At 51.1% G+C, this 15,033-nt stretch overlaps 5 protein-coding genes across 5 annotated transcripts; 2 read left to right on the forward strand and 3 right to left on the reverse strand.

Annotated features, from left to right (window-relative positions):
* Positions 1-2,185: 2,185 nt before the first annotated feature.
* On the forward strand, positions 2,186-5,284 carry FPRO_01951 (uncharacterized protein; the record flags this gene model as incomplete). Its single annotated transcript, XM_031225773.1, has 1 exon — positions 2,186-5,284. One exon carries the CDS (start codon positions 2,186-2,188, stop codon positions 5,282-5,284), a length of 3,099 nt encoding a protein of 1,032 aa, XP_031074522.1.
* Positions 5,285-5,638: 354 nt separating this feature from the next.
* On the reverse strand, positions 5,639-7,198 carry FPRO_01950 (putative aldehyde dehydrogenase; the record flags this gene model as incomplete). Its single annotated transcript, XM_031225784.1, has 2 exons — positions 5,639-7,019; positions 7,074-7,198. The coding sequence occupies 2 exons, from the start codon at positions 7,196-7,198 to the stop codon at positions 5,639-5,641; spliced, it is 1,506 nt and encodes a 501-aa protein (XP_031074523.1).
* Positions 7,199-7,608: 410 nt separating this feature from the next.
* Positions 7,609-8,829, reverse strand: FPRO_01949 (uncharacterized protein; the record flags this gene model as incomplete). The annotated part of the gene is made up of 5 exons (XM_031225795.1): positions 7,609-7,860; positions 7,911-8,380; positions 8,433-8,501; positions 8,562-8,767; positions 8,813-8,829. 5 exons carry the CDS (start codon positions 8,827-8,829, stop codon positions 7,609-7,611), a joined length of 1,014 nt encoding a protein of 337 aa, XP_031074524.1.
* A 2,746-nt stretch (positions 8,830-11,575) lies between these two features.
* FPRO_01948 (uncharacterized protein) lies at positions 11,576-13,808 on the forward strand (the record flags this gene model as incomplete). Its single annotated transcript, XM_031225806.1, has 3 exons — positions 11,576-11,801; positions 11,850-12,808; positions 12,855-13,808. 3 exons carry the CDS (start codon positions 11,576-11,578, stop codon positions 13,806-13,808), a joined length of 2,139 nt encoding a protein of 712 aa, XP_031074525.1.
* A 110-nt stretch (positions 13,809-13,918) lies between these two features.
* On the reverse strand, positions 13,919-14,812 carry FPRO_01947 (uncharacterized protein; the record flags this gene model as incomplete). Its single annotated transcript, XM_031225818.1, has 1 exon — positions 13,919-14,812. The coding sequence occupies one exon, from the start codon at positions 14,810-14,812 to the stop codon at positions 13,919-13,921; it is 894 nt and encodes a 297-aa protein (XP_031074526.1).
* Positions 14,813-15,033: the final 221 nt, after the last annotated feature.

Below are 15,033 nucleotides of genomic sequence, written 5' to 3' on the forward strand. Positions count from 1 at the left end.
TGCAACAGCTCGTTTACGACACGTCTCCTCCCAGTGGTTCATGCAAGCAGCCTGCATCACAAGGGATGAAAAAAACAAAATCAAGGTTCGTTCATCCTCTCTTGGGTAGCGGCCCCTTTCTTTTAGGGGAGAGCTAGCGACGTCTCGATCCGGATCAGAGTTGAGATGATGGAGGGAGACATACTTCGGGGCTTGCTTGTTACGAGTCTAGACTTTGGCAAACCAAACTCGGGTATGTGTTTCCCCCCTGCATTACGCACTTCCCCACGTGGCAGTTGAGATTTGTATGTATTTTGTTTATACAGTATCTCATCTGCAGGTGGTGTTTATCGCCTGTATCTTGAGCTGGGCTGAGCTCGTGATGGGACCCTGTATATATTGCTACGAGGTATAATAAGCAGGGATGGCTGCTTACTGGCATACCGTACCACGTAAATTGTCATTCATGCGCATGCGAGGAAAGGTGGTATTGACGTGGCTGGAGGTGGCATTGAATTGATCATCCAGTCAATTCTCTTATTCGGCTATCTCACGATCCATCCATATCTCGCAGTGGTAGGTAGTTTATCGTCTGGTGGAGAGAAAGGCCAGGGGTCCGAGACATCAGCGCACTCGGGAAGTAGGGAGCCTTTTTCTCTCTTTCGTATCGTGACTCAAATGCAAGGGAAGAGCCAAGAAATGCATACATAAACGACAGTTTCCTTTCTTTTTTTCTTTTTCTTTCTCTATCTTCTTGTTCCCCTCCTTCGCGATTCAAGCGATGTCAAATAATCTCTCAAATCCATGTCCCTGTTCCGCCTTTGGCGTCAGGAACGCTCTCTGTATTCCCGTGGTTTCGCTCTGCTCTAGCGCCAGAGTCTGTCGCCATGGGGGGCTTACAGCGGGTGAATTCTGTTTTTGCTCCAGTGATGGTGGCTCGCAAGCTAAACTTCCCCCATTGAGTAGATCTTTCCTATAAAGCAAACCCTTGCATTTACAGATGTTTCAGGCGAAGAAAAAAAAAAAGAGCCACGGCCCAACAGTGATGACCAAGAGAAATATCCATTTTCTGCAGGTTCTCATTTTGCACTCACAGGGTTTCTTTAATCCCGACTCGAACCTGTGATCGTGATGGACCCCCCTCGCCCGCTTGTGCTTCACGCTACGGTGCGCTAGCTGTAGGCACTAACAATAGATCTGGACACAGTGTAGCCTCGGCCAAGCAAGACCAGCTGAACAACTCGCGTTGCACTGTGAAATGTGTGACACGGACCCTGTGAAATTTGCTGACGATTGGGGATAAGCCCCCCTGCACCCCTGCAAAGCTTAATGTGCAGCAGGCCCTGCCCCTCGGGTGACGATGTGATTTGTCCCCGGGCTGTGCCTCTGTTACTCTACAGCACTTAATCACTAAACATTTGGGTGACCAGCTTCTTCAGTGCTGAGATTTGAGTGTGCTCAGTTATCGTGGTTGCATACGCTTCGTCCGAGCGTACATGTCTTTATTGCCTGCCTGCACTACACTACGCTTTTGGTTTCATGTTTACGATATCTGATATACCCCATTTCTCTCTACCGCTCTTATTCCCAGTCATTTTCTACATATCGGATCGTTATCTTTCCTTGCAGCTCATGCCTTGAATCGGGATACCGTACTTGGCCCAGGCTGGTAATACACCCGTGCCCGTTTACTTAACGACATCACATCGCGTCGCCCAACTTCCCCTCACCATCGCCAGAGACCCAGGGTCCGTGGCACTTGGTCTTACAGTCAAAGCGTCGATCTGCTCTGTAACAGGGGTTCCCCTAGTCCCTTGGGTAGCTCGCCTCGATGGGGAGCTGACGGGTGTGGACCCCCCCCCTGGGATCTTGGGCGTGACGCTACTCGTCCAGGCCGGCAGATCCGTTCCGCCTTAGACAACTTCCGTCAGGGAACTAGACCTGGGAACCATACCAACCAGACCACACTCTTCTCTCATGTTGGATGTACAGTGCGGTACCTGACGGTAGGAATTCTCGACTGGCATGCACCAGACCCGATCTCTGGGTGTGGAACTGGTTCCAAAGCGCCATAAAGGCTGATTGACCTCCCCATTTTTAAAGCTAAAACAGCTTTGTATCTCGTTTCTCGCCCACTCGCTCAAAGGGAACAAGATCCCCTCTCCCCCCCAGCTTGGCCTTCCCATTCGTTTTTATATACAAAATAATGACCGCCGTGGGAACCGCTCAAGCTGCTGCAGAGAGACACGACAAGGAATACTCTTTCATCGAAGCCCTTGCTCTAGGTCCCCGCGAGTCCTTCTCCCTCGTATCAAAGGAAGCTCTTGGCCTGCCCTCGTCCCCGAGCAGTCCTGTCCTCCCCGTCGCCCCATCCATCGCACAGGTCACAACCGTCACACGACCTAGAACTCCTCCTCAGAAGAAGCAGATCGTCCCTGTGTCCTCACAGGTCCACGTCGCTAGTCCTCTCAAGAGCCCTACTGCGCCTAGCCCATCGCAGAAGAGAGCTCCCAGCGTCGCCACCAACACCACCGCCACCGCCCCGAGATCGCTGACCAGCAAGAAGAGCAGCGTCATGGCCAACTCGACCAAGGCGCAAAGCGCCTGCCTAGAGCTATGCCACAAGACCACGGCGCTCGGCGACCGCATCTCGGTGCGCATGCTCGAGTACCTCACCATGGTGACCAAGCAGCCGCACGGCCTCGACACCCTCGCCCACGACTTCCTCGACACGTGCGAAATCCTCTTCTCTATTGAGGCCGGGCTCGGCGAGTGTATTCGCAACCAGCAGACCTTCCCCGGCGACGTCATCTCAGAGCTGAGCAAGAAGTTCCGCGTGACGCAGGCCGACTTCCAGCTGCTGGACCAGATGCTCGGCAAGTTCCTCGAGAACGAGCGCAAGGGCGCCATGGGCCGTATGCGCCGTGGCTGGGGCCGCATCTTTGGCGACAACGACATCGAGAAGATGATCAGCGCCCTTGGACGCACGCGCGAGAGTCTGCGTATGAGTGCGCTCATGTTTCAGTGGAGTCTGGGCAATGAGAAGATTGAGAATGAGCTCGGTATCGGCTACACTGGCCTCGCTGCTGCCCTCGACCGCATGGATACCCGTGCTGGTATGGCACCTAGATCGAAGCTCTCTGACCACGGTGGTTCGCAGTACAGACCTTCTTCTGCGTCGCAACATCGTGGTGTGGAGGGACACGGCTCCATGTCGATGGCTTCTCAACCCCCATTGCCTCCCCTCCCCTGGACGGAGCGATCGTCGTCTATGCGCGAGGACACCCTCGCTGCCTCACTGCATCAGGCGGATGCTCGTTCGTTTACCGGTCACCATCACACCACTGCTAGTTCAATCGCCTCCAATGAGCGTTATCACTCTGGTACTACCGGTACATTCGACCGCATGAGCACATTTGATGAACACCATGAGGCACGGTCGCAACACACCGCCGTGTCAGATAGTGAAGTCTCACTCGAGGAGCTCTCGGGTCTCGATCTCAACGGTGGCACAAAGGTCGTGCGACTCAAGGCCGATCCCTTCAGCATGCCCCGCTGGAACCCGAGAAACACCGTCGGCGCCGACGCCGCCAATCTCAAGTCCGCTCTCCTCACCGCCGTGCGCGGCAAGAACCACAAACTCATTGAACAACTCTTGGACCGTGGTGTATCCCCCAATACTGGTCCTGACCACCTCGCTCTTAAGGAAGCTGTTCTCAACAGCGACGCCGAGGCCGTTCGCCTCCTGCTCCTCTTTGGCGCTGATCCCAACGGCACTGATCGCGATGGTGTAACACCGCTCTTCGCCGCCGTGGAGAAGTCTTTCCTCGCTGGTGCCGTTCCCCTCCTCAAGTACGGCGCTGATCCTCGTTTCGCTATGGGCGAGGATAACGAGACTCCCCTCGCTGCTGCTTGTATCGCCAACAAGGTCAACTTTGCTCACCTGCTTCTCATCTACGGCGGTGACCCTAATCAATTGACCGCTACGGGCGAGACGCTCCTCAGCAGCGCGATCAACAAGAAGACGCCCAAGAAGTTCATCGATCTCATCCTCGACTACGGCGCGGATCCCGACCTGAAGAGTCGCGAGGGAAAGACTGCCCTGTTCGAGGCCATTCAGAACTCGCGCGTCGACATCGTCAACAGTCTTCTCGACCATGGCGCAAACCCCAACTTGCCTGGTCCCAAGCACATGCTCTGGCCCGCCACCTACCAGAGCGCCTGTCTGCAAGTTCTCCTTGCCCACGGCGCCGACCCCAAGAAGGCACCCGGTATCATGGAGCTTGCCGTCAGCGTCAACAACATCGAGTCAGTCAAGGTCCTCCTCAACGCAAAGGTCGACCCTAACCAGAAGAAGGACGGTGTCTACACACCCCTCTGCACATCTATCCGCGATAACCGCCCTGACATCTTCCACCTCCTCCTCGCTAACAAGGCGGACCCCAACGTCCCTGCCAGCGAGTATCCCGCCTTCAAGTGCATCACGCACAACCGTCTTCAATTCCTCCCCCCTCTTGTCGATGCCGGCGTGAACCTCAGCTCTCCCAAGGGCATCGTCGAGACTGCTGTCAGTGTTAACAACATGGAGGCGCTCACATGGCTTCTGGAGAAGGGAATGAACCCTAACGATAAGAACCCTAAGGGTCACTCGCCGTTGACGACTGCTATTCGCGAGAACAGGGTCGAGATGGTGGACTTCTTGCTCAGCCACGGTGCTGATCCTAATGTCCGCGGTCAAGACTGGCCCGTATGCATGGCCGTCCGCAACCCCCCCGTGCTCAAGCGCATCCTCTCCGTGCTCGCCGAGCCCCGCGCCTTCAAGGGCGTCATGGAGATGGCCGTCGTCGCCAACCAGCTCGAGTCGGTCAAGCTCCTCCTCGCAGCGGGCGTGTCAGTCGAGGACAAGAACGGCGGTGTCTTCTCACCCCTCACATCCGCGATTCGCGAAGACCGCAAGGACATCGTGTGGTTCCTCATCAACGAGGGCGGCGCCGACATCAACGCGCCCGGCGAGCATCTCCCCGTCGTCAAGGCCCTGCGCCGGTATCGCGGCGACTCCGAGATGCTCGAGTTTCTGCTCGAGCACGGCGCTGACCCCAACAAAGTGTACCGTGGGTGGAGCGGTGTCATGCAGGCTGTTGAGAACGGCGACGAGGGTATCCTTCGTCTTCTGGGTGAGAAGGCTGGGTTCGATCTTGATGTGAAGGATGAGCTTGACCGAAGTGTCACTGAGATTGCTGCTTCGCGAGGCTGGGAGGAGGCAGTCCAGATTCTGAAGGAGTATGCCATTACAAAATCTGCTTAATTTATTGGTCAGTGTAAGATGATGAATGCTTGGGATTGGAATGGAGTCTGCGAGATTGCTTTATGGGAATTGGACTGGATTGGATTGGATGGTTTGCCTGGTCTTGTGTCCTTTTTATTATATATCCTCTTGTTTACCTTGAGCATTTTCATTTTGTCTTCTTTTTTGTTCATATACCACTGGTATAGTACTACCATGTATCTGGTTACATTCTCTTTGTCAATCTATTTGTTGGCGATAATACAGATGAGTTTTGAAGCATTATGGTCCCAATTCTAAATGCCTCAATTGAGTGCGCGCGAGATGTCAAAATGACATGACAAAAACCTATGTATTTATTTTAAATGCAATCATCTACAACCTGTTTCCCATGTTGACGTGAACAGACTTAATCTGCGTATACGCCTCCAATCCCGCCTCACCAAGCTCCCTGCCAATGCCACTCTGCTTCACACCACCAAACGGCACACGAGGATCGCAGTCCTGGGAACTGTTGATCCAGACCATTCCCGCCTCAATTGCAGCAGCAACGCGATGAGCCTTTTCCAAGTTCGTCGTGAAAGCAGCAGCGCCAAGTCCATAAGTCGTATCATTCGCCAAATCAATCGCCTCCTCCTCTGTCTTGAAGGTGGAAATGACAACAACGGGGCCAAAGATTTCCTCGCGGAATACTCGCATAGAGGGCTTGACGTCTGTGAAGACAGTGGGAGAAATGTAAAATCCCTTGTCTGAGTCTCCGACTTTTAGAGGGTGACCGCCTGCTGCGACTGTGGCGCCCTCTTTTTTGCCAATGTCGATGTACTCTAGGATTCTCTCGTACTGAACCTTGGACACCTGCGGTCCTTGGTACGTTTCCTTATCCCACTGGTTACCAACTTTGCTAACTGTGTTAAGTGTATCGATAAATTCCTTGATAAACTTCTCGTATATAGTCTCTTGCACGAGAATTCGCGACGTCGCTGTGCAGATCTGCCCTTGGTTCGACATGATGCCGAAGTGCGACCACTTGACAGCCTGGTCGAGCTCGGCATCATCAAACACGATCAACGGCGATTTCCCGCCCGTTTCAAGGGTTATGTTTTTGAGTGTCTTTGCTGCGACGCCCATGATACTGGCTGCCGTAGCTGTTGACCCCGTAAAAGCGATCTTGTCAACCAACGGATGCTGCACCAAGGCTGCGCCTGTATCCTTGCCCAGACCATTGACGATGTTGACTACACCAGGTGGAAAACCAGCTTCTTTGATGAGTTCGCCCAAGACGAGAAGACTTAGGGGCGTTTGTTCCGCTGCTTTGATGACAACTGTATTTCCACACGCCAACGCAGGGCCCAGCTTCCACGTCGCCATGGACAGAGGATAATTCCACGGGATGATCTGCGCGACAACACCAATCGGCTGACGAATTGTATACGCAAACTTCTTGGGCGTCGTGTTAATCGTCTGGCCGAACGTCTTATCAGCCCAACCAGAGTAATAGCGAATAACGCCCACAGCCTCAACGAGATCATTCTCCAGCGTCTCAATGTACGTCTTGCCGTTATCCCACGCGTCAATCGTAGCAAAGAGCTCGCGCTTGGACTCAATCAGATCAGCGAGACGGGCCATGAGTTGGCCTCTGTCTGAGGCAGGGAGATCTCTCCATGATTCATGACGCAGCGCGGCCTTGGCTGCTTTGACGGCTTTGTCGATGTCTTGAGAATCTGCAGATTGCACTGTTGCGATTTCTTGTTCGGTGCTGGGGCGTGTTAGTGGGGTAAATGAGTGAGGTACAGAGGGGTAGGGGACTTACGCGGGGTCGATTGATGTGAGGGTTTTGTTGCTTGATGAGGGGACGAATTCATTGTTGATGAAGAGGCCGGTTGGCTGAGACCATTTCACTCCGTTAGGAGCTGTTAGTTCAATTGAGGCAGCCATTTTGATCAATAGAGAGTGATGAGATGAGCTGGTTGGTGTTGATGAAGGGACAATAGTGTTCAACTTTGAGAGACGGCCTCTTGTACTTGACCTGAGATATCTATTATAGGTAGTGTGATAACTGACTGACTCTCAACTCAACTTGATATACTGGTATAGACTGATGAGAATGGCGATTGTTTCCGTCGTCTTGATCGCGCAGACCTTCTCTTTTTAACTCCCCCGCGCCATCATCTCCACTACCGAGATAGGGAAGTGAAGCCTACAACCCCGCAATCTCCATCGACCTGCTCACACTGGGCAAAGAATTACATTTCATCTCAAGCGACACCTCACAACGTCCATTATGACTCAAGATAAGATAATGTTCTCGTTGTCTATCAATTATCTCATTACAGACTAGCTTGCATTCACTTTCGCGCCTCTGCCTCTTCAGCCACAGCCCGAGGAATCTCTTCATCGAGCCCTGTCTCCTTCGGCTCCCAGCCCAAAACTCCAGTGGCGCGACGGGGCTTGCTTCGGGCGTTGCTGCCGAAGAATACTGAACCAGCCGGGAGGGCAGTGTCGACTTCTGGTTTGTACAGCTCTTCAACGTCAAGTGTATCAATGAGGCCCTGGTCCTTTGCTGCTTTGGCGACTCTGTCCGAAATATCGGCCCATGTCTAAACAGTTAGCTTTCATCAATTGAGTGAAGTGACGGTCCTCGACCTACCAGCTCGCCTACACCGGGAAGATAAATCCCCTTCTCGCCCCAGACATTCTCATCCTCACTCCCCCCTGCGCCCTTCTCAGCTAGAATTGTAAATAATCTTGCGAGGTCAGCGACGTGAACATTTGTCCAGGCTGCTAAGCCGCGACCCGCTCTGACGGCATGGCCTCGCTCAATCGCGACTTTTGAGAGTGCGGGGATTTGAACGCTGCGCTGCTTGACAGGGCCTTGACCTTTGCCGTAAATAATGGGAGGGAGGACGAGGGCGGTTTTAATAGAAGGCGTCTCTTTTGCAATCTTGAGAATGTAGTTGTCTACCACGCGAGAGTCGTGGCTACGGATGAGGTCAAGAATGGAAGAGACGCCATCGAGATCATCCCAGACTTCGCTGGATGGTTCACCTGGTTTGAAGGACGGTGAAGATAAGTCCTTGACAGGCAACAAACTCGCACCAGAAATTTGAATCAAATAGCCTGCTTCTCGTCAACTCAATCCATTTCTTCTCATTTATTTCATATAACTTACCATTTCCTCTCTTTGCCAATCCCCGATGAATCGCCTGCAACGACCCAATATGCTTATTGGACGCAACATCTAAGTTTACCCCCGTCAGCAACACCACACCACCAAAATATCATGAAACATGACACTGACTCAGTACCACCAAGGCTTGTGAAGCCTCCTGTTCCACGAGCGCGCTATCATCCAGGTCACCCACCACAGTGCGCACTCTCGGATACGCCTTTGCAATGGTCTCAGCTGCTTTGGCGTCGCGCACGAGCGTCGTGATGGTGTACTCGGGATGAGCTTGTGCGAGCTCGTGGAGGAGCTGACCGCCTACGTAGCCCGATGCGCCGGTGCTGGGAGGGTTAGTAAGCGGAATCTCAATGGATTTGGGGTGTTACAGAAAGATTGAGGTCATTGTGCGTGTGTTTACGTGGTGTTGGGAGTGCTGTGCTGAATGGAGGTGCTGCGGCTATGGAGATGGGGTTTTATGGATGTATGCTGTCACGAATATTATTAAGCTGTGCATCACTAAATTACGACACTGCGGCGATAATGGCGCATGGATTACTTGGTTTTATTTGCATGCACATGCATTTATCAGCCACTTGAATAATGAATGATGTTATAAATGAGGTCAAATGCAGTGTTCGCGGAGACTTGCCTTTTTAGTGCCTTGCAGAGGATCCATCGCCAATTGCGATCCCAGATGAGGAATTGCGGCCTTGCAAAGTGGAGATAAACCCGCCGCTGGCCGTATCACCAACTGCCCGCCGTACGAGAAGCAAAAAGAGTATAATAAAATACGTGAATGGACTGAAAGCTTTGAAGGAACACATTGATGAACGTGAATTCGAACGCACGGACTGCAAAAACGAAGAGTGGCGCAGAGAAGAGATTTTTAGGATTTTAGGTTCGGATTTTAGAAGGTTATAGGTTATAGGTAGATACCACTGCACCACTCTTCGCCGATGATATGTAGAGTGATTTTGGTATATAAGGGTAAGATACAGACTGAAGAAGATGGTTTATAAAAGGTAGTCCTACAGAGTATTCGCCACTTATTGCACTTTCAGAGCAGAAGGTTGAACCTTATGGAGGAGGATGTCCAAAATGGGCCAGAGCCTCAGACAAAGTGTTTGGGATAAACACATTTCATCCGCTTATATTGACTCTGAAAGTAGTAGGCACTCAGGAACTGCCTCTATTTATATCGGTGATGATTCGCATTGTGGCGGTTCTGGATCACCTTTTCAGCCGTAGTGTCGTCTAAGCAAGATTTTAAGTGCAGGGCTTGATCTTGGGTAAAGGGCTTGGGTATCCTTCGCTTACCTTGCATCTCTTGTCTGGATGCTTGGAGATCGAATGAATGTATCCAGGGGTTGAGTGACGTTGTTGAGAAGTATAAAGAGCATATACTTGGCCAAGGGCAGATACTACCAAGCTACATGCATGCGAGTGAGACGCCACATAAAGAGGCGTTTGTTCCATAGTTTCTGACGTCCATCGCAAAGGGCTTTGAGACTGTGACTCGGGATGCTGCCGGCGTAGTATCTCGCATTCGCAGTTTTAGGATTGATGTCTTGTGTTGAAGGAGGCGTGTTGCATTTAGCCCAACAGGCTCTTATCATGTTATATTCTCTACAGAGCCATCCCTCCATGATTACGCAACTCAGGCCCAGACCAGTTCTGCAATACTCGACAATGTCTACCTCGCTGAAATACCCACCAGAAAGCCTCAGCTATTCGATAGTAGCAGAGGCCAAAAAGCTTTTGTCGAATGGCACGGAAGCAAGGATTCGAAGCGGCTGAAATTAAATTTCGAGAATCTTTTGGTAGGACCGAGAAGTCGCTTATTGCGTACGTTGAGGAATCGATCGCCCCAGTTTACCGACATTCACTATTCAGTGTTTGACCAAGGCCTGGAGGTTGAGCGTACGTCAACAGAAACAATGAGTTTCTTTGAGAGTCTCGGTTGGTGCTAGCCAAGAGTTTTCTGAGGAGTTGAAGAACTCTTTCCATCGAGCATCAGAGGACATCCTTTCCTGGTTCGTCGCAACAAGTAAGGATGGTTCAAGACGTCGTGATCCTGATCTTTTGTTCCAGGCTCCCGATCGGCAATCTACGACACTGGGATTTATTAGTCATCGTGAAAGCTTCTTAGGTAGTAGCATATATTTTAAATAAGACTATTGAATCCTCCTTACCTGTATTAGCAGCCTAAAACCTGACCTCTTAGGCAGCAATCAGCTATATAGTTACCTACGATACTACTCTGGAACTCTATCTACAACTGTAGTTCGCTGCTTCTTTTATGGCCACAGATAGGGCGAAGACGCTCTTGAAAGCGCGTTTGTTGCATGGCGAAATCAGCCCGTACGCAAAAGCTCCAGACCAAGCGAAACTTTCAACAATTAGAGGGATGCTGAAGAACTTTGATATGATCATAAATTGTACAGACAGCTAACTTGACTATGTACTGCATCAGATCTAAAGGATTTTAAGGTAATATGGTTGGGAAGGAATAGCTTGGGTTACTTGTCAAAAACAGAGAGATTAATACTCTAGCTTGATGTCAGTAGTTCTCCCTGTCGGCTTGCCAGTATCAACATTTGTCTCAGAGCTTGATCTTGGGATCTTGTCCCCTTTCAGACTGAGGGAATGATTGTTTATGCCCCTTTCCTACGGAAGGATAATCGATCATATTATGGGGTAAAAGTAGCCATGCAAAGAACTTGAGCTGCTGATATAACAGTACCTAGATCGGCGCCTTGCACTCCAGTGCATTAACATAGACATACCTCTGCCCTCCAAAGTATTGCGGTTATCAGAAATGACTAGTAATCAGCCAGTCAAACATAAGCGACTGCCCTTGGGCTATTTTCTCCCACAAAGGCATAGACTCGAGAAGACTTCACAGTCTCCAAAGGACTACCTTGACTAGCCCAAACTAACCTCCAAATGCCCCTCGCCACGGCCACTCCGATAAGCGGCTACCCCACCCCGCGGAAACATTCCCTTTTCGCCATCTCATCAACAGCACAATAACACAACCTCCCCCGGGATCGATCTCCCTCGTCAGAAGAAGCAATCAACCCAAAACAAAATCAGTCCAATTTTTCCCTCATCTCATCTTGTCCTGCTTCTCCACTTTCCTATCTGAGATGCCCAAAAAAGTCGAGCGAACACGGACTTTCACAGGCTGTCGAACATGTCGTTCGCGCCACGCAAAATGCGACGAGGCTCAGCCTGAATGTGGAACCTGTAAGCGGCTGGGGCTTGCGTGTGGAGGTTATGGAGCGAGGCTGTTTTGGATCAGGGATGATGCTGTTCGTCCGGACCTGCAGCAGAGTCATCGGGGCTCGGAGTATCGGTATCCACTGTTCTCCGGTAAGTGCTCTGGGCCGTCTTGGTACTGGTAGTAACTGATGAATGTAGAGAGCGAGAGACGTTTGATGAGCGATGATTTAAAAGGGAGTTTGGGGAAGAGGACGGCGTTGGCGTTGTTGGCGGATATTGATTCTGCGTGTGAGAAAAGTGATGTTGGAGATGCGTTGATGAAAGGTCCTTTTGGGGTCTTTCAGTCTGTTGAAACGAAAGAGTTGACGTTGGATACGATTGAGTGTTCGCCGGATACTAATACTGATAACACATCGACGAGCATGTATGCTGAGACTGATGGTTTCATCGAAGAGATTCAGCGAACAGATTGGCCAGATCAACTGCCCGAGGATGACCTGGATATCTTCACACATTCATTGGATCAAAGCTTCAACATCAATCCTGACGAGATGACAGCGGGCGATCAGATGAACATACATGATTCTATGGCAAACTTCTTTGTCGATGATCCAATGGGCGCTGAAGGATTAGCACTCTTCAGTCCAGGCTTCATATCCCAAGTCATGGGCAACGATACTACCGCGCAAGAAGATCCTATCGACCCAAGCCATGAGGCTTCAATGAACGAAGTCGTCCCATACCCGAGAAACATCACAAGCCACTCCGGCCTTCCAGAAGAAGCAGAGCCATTACTCCGCCACTACAGACAACACATCGCCGGCCAACGCTTGACAATGCAAGCAAAACGCAAGTCTCCTTGGGAAATCATCTTTCTTCCCTGTGCGCTTGAGACATTTGCTGAGCTATCGCTATGGAACGAAGCCTCTCACACCCGCTCGTCGATATTTTACACTCTTCTTGCTCATAGTGCACTGCAACTCCATATGTCAAAAGCACCAAACTCTTTATCAGCAGACTGGAAAGAAATCGGGTTGAAGAATCATGAGCGAGCGCAGAACCATCTTCGGCAGGCCTTGCAGCATGAGATGTTTGGACCGAGACAGGCGAGTTACAAGGAACTTTTGATGGCTATCCTCGCTATGGCGATGACTTCAGTAAAACCCCCATCTCCCACTGACAAGTAAGTACTAACAGGCTTAGTTACACAACGGAGCTCGTGCATTCCGAATCTTCCTCCTCGACGCAGAACGCCTCATCCGTCTGCGCGGTCTAGCAAACCAAGCCCAAAACCCCTTCAAATCCCGTCTTCTGCACCACATGTACACTCATCTTCGTGTAATCGCGGAGAGTATATCCCTCTGGAGCGAGCCTCTTCCCGAAAGCTCTTCAGAGATCCAAGGCCGTGAGCAATTCCGAACATTCCGTATCACCGAAGAGGGTTTGAACATGGGTCTTGATCCAGCTCAGGAAAAGACCGATGAGCTTGGATACAACGACATCCACCTTGAAGTTCAAGGGCGATGGACTCAAACTCTTTATCCAGTTATCTATGGAATACCAGAGTCGCTTATGACGCTCTTGTCGCAAACAGTCTCGTTGTCTAATGAAAAGAACCGTCTCGAGACTGTTGCACGCTGCAATCCTTCAATATCAGAAGCCCTCTCCAAACATACCAAAACTCTCGAAAACAGGATCTGGGCCTGGCCCTCAACCCTCGATCCCACTGAATCCGTCAAGATGCCAACAGGCGATGAAGATCTCGTCCGCCATCCCCAAGTCCGCTCCATGACACTCGCAATCCACCAGGCGCTGGTGATATACTTCTACCGAAGAGTCTACGACATGAACGCCATGATCCTTCAAGACCTTGTCCGAAAGACTCTGGAGTATCTTGAGCCGTGTTTGAGCGAGTTGATTGATGACCAGGACTTTGCGACGAGTTTGGCGTGGCCTGCTTTCGTGGCGGCTTGTGAAGCTGTGAGTCCGGACTTGCAGGAACGAGCGTTGAAGTGTTTGGGGGTTACGGATGATAAGGGCGTTTATTTTACGAATAGGCCGGCTGGGGTTGTAGTGCCGTTGATATGGGAGAGGAGGAAGCAGTCTGGGGATTGGACTACGAGTTGGCAGAGTCTTGTTCAGGAAAGTCTAGCTTAGAATACAGCATCTGCTTGTGAATAACCTATCACCCCTTGTTCTGCTGTAAAGCAATTTTGTCTATTTTACTATTTTAATCATTAAACTCCACAATGCAAAGCTAGGTCCATTCAAGCCAACTTGACACCCGCATCTTTCAGAAGCTGCGCAAGCTCAGCCCTCTCATCATCCTCCAATAGAGCAAACGGCTTTCGCAAACCTCCCGTCTTCCAGCCCTGCAACTCCATACCAGTCTTGATACCAGCACCATAGTGATGCGCTTCCAAGAACTTGCAGACAGGGAAGATCTTGGACCAAAGCTCACGTCCCTTCTTCAAATCACCATCAACAGCGATTGCGTTCCAAAGCTGCACTGAAAGTTCGGGAAGAACGTTGGTGGTTCCCCAGACTGAGCCCTTGGCACCAGCGCAGAGACCGTAGAAAGTCAGGGTGTCCCAGCCGTTGAGGGCGGTGATGTCGTTGTGATGATGGAAGAGAAGATCTGTAAGAGCAGGTGCATTTCCAGAAGTATCCTTAAGATACTTGACGCCAACATCTGAAAGACCAGCGATTTCAGAGGGTGATAGGCTGACACCGCTCGCACTAGGAATGTTGTAGTACATAATGGGCAATCCACTCTCCTTGTAAATCTCCCCAAACATTTCCCTCAACTGCTTCAGATTAGGCGCATCGTAGAACGGCGGCACAATCATAGTAGCAGCGGCTCCGACTTCAGCAGCGTGCTTAGCGAGCTCTACAACACCGGAAGTGGTAAGGTCGCCGATGCCAGCGACGACGGGGACACGGCCAGCGGCTGACTTGACGCATTGGTCGAGGACATCTTTGCGCTCTTGCAGGGTGAGGGCTGTGAATTCACCGGTGCTGCCGCCGGGGACTAGGCCGTGCACGCCGGCGGAGATTTGACGCTGGATGTGGGCGTCCAGGGCGGGGAGATCGACTGTGCCGTCGGGCTTGAAGGGGGTTATCAGGGCGACTAGGATGCCTGTGAGTTCCTGGGGGGCCATTGTGTGTGATTTGTGTGAGATATTAGAAAAGTGAGTGAGTGATATGAGATGAATTTTTTGATGATAAACTCTTGATTCTTGTTGTCTATTATATGCTTCTTCTTTTATCAGTTCTTTACCAATTAGTATGCCCCGCGTTGTTCTCTATCAGTCTAGAGATGATGGTCTCGTCAGAATAGGTAAGTCTCCACGACGTGGGCGGAGATGCTTGCCAAGCTTAT

Source organism: Fusarium proliferatum, assembly GCF_900067095.1.
Source record: "Fusarium proliferatum ET1 genome assembly, contig: FPRO_scaffold001, whole genome shotgun sequence".
NCBI classification, from domain to species: Eukaryota; Fungi; Ascomycota; class Sordariomycetes; order Hypocreales; family Nectriaceae; genus Fusarium; species Fusarium proliferatum.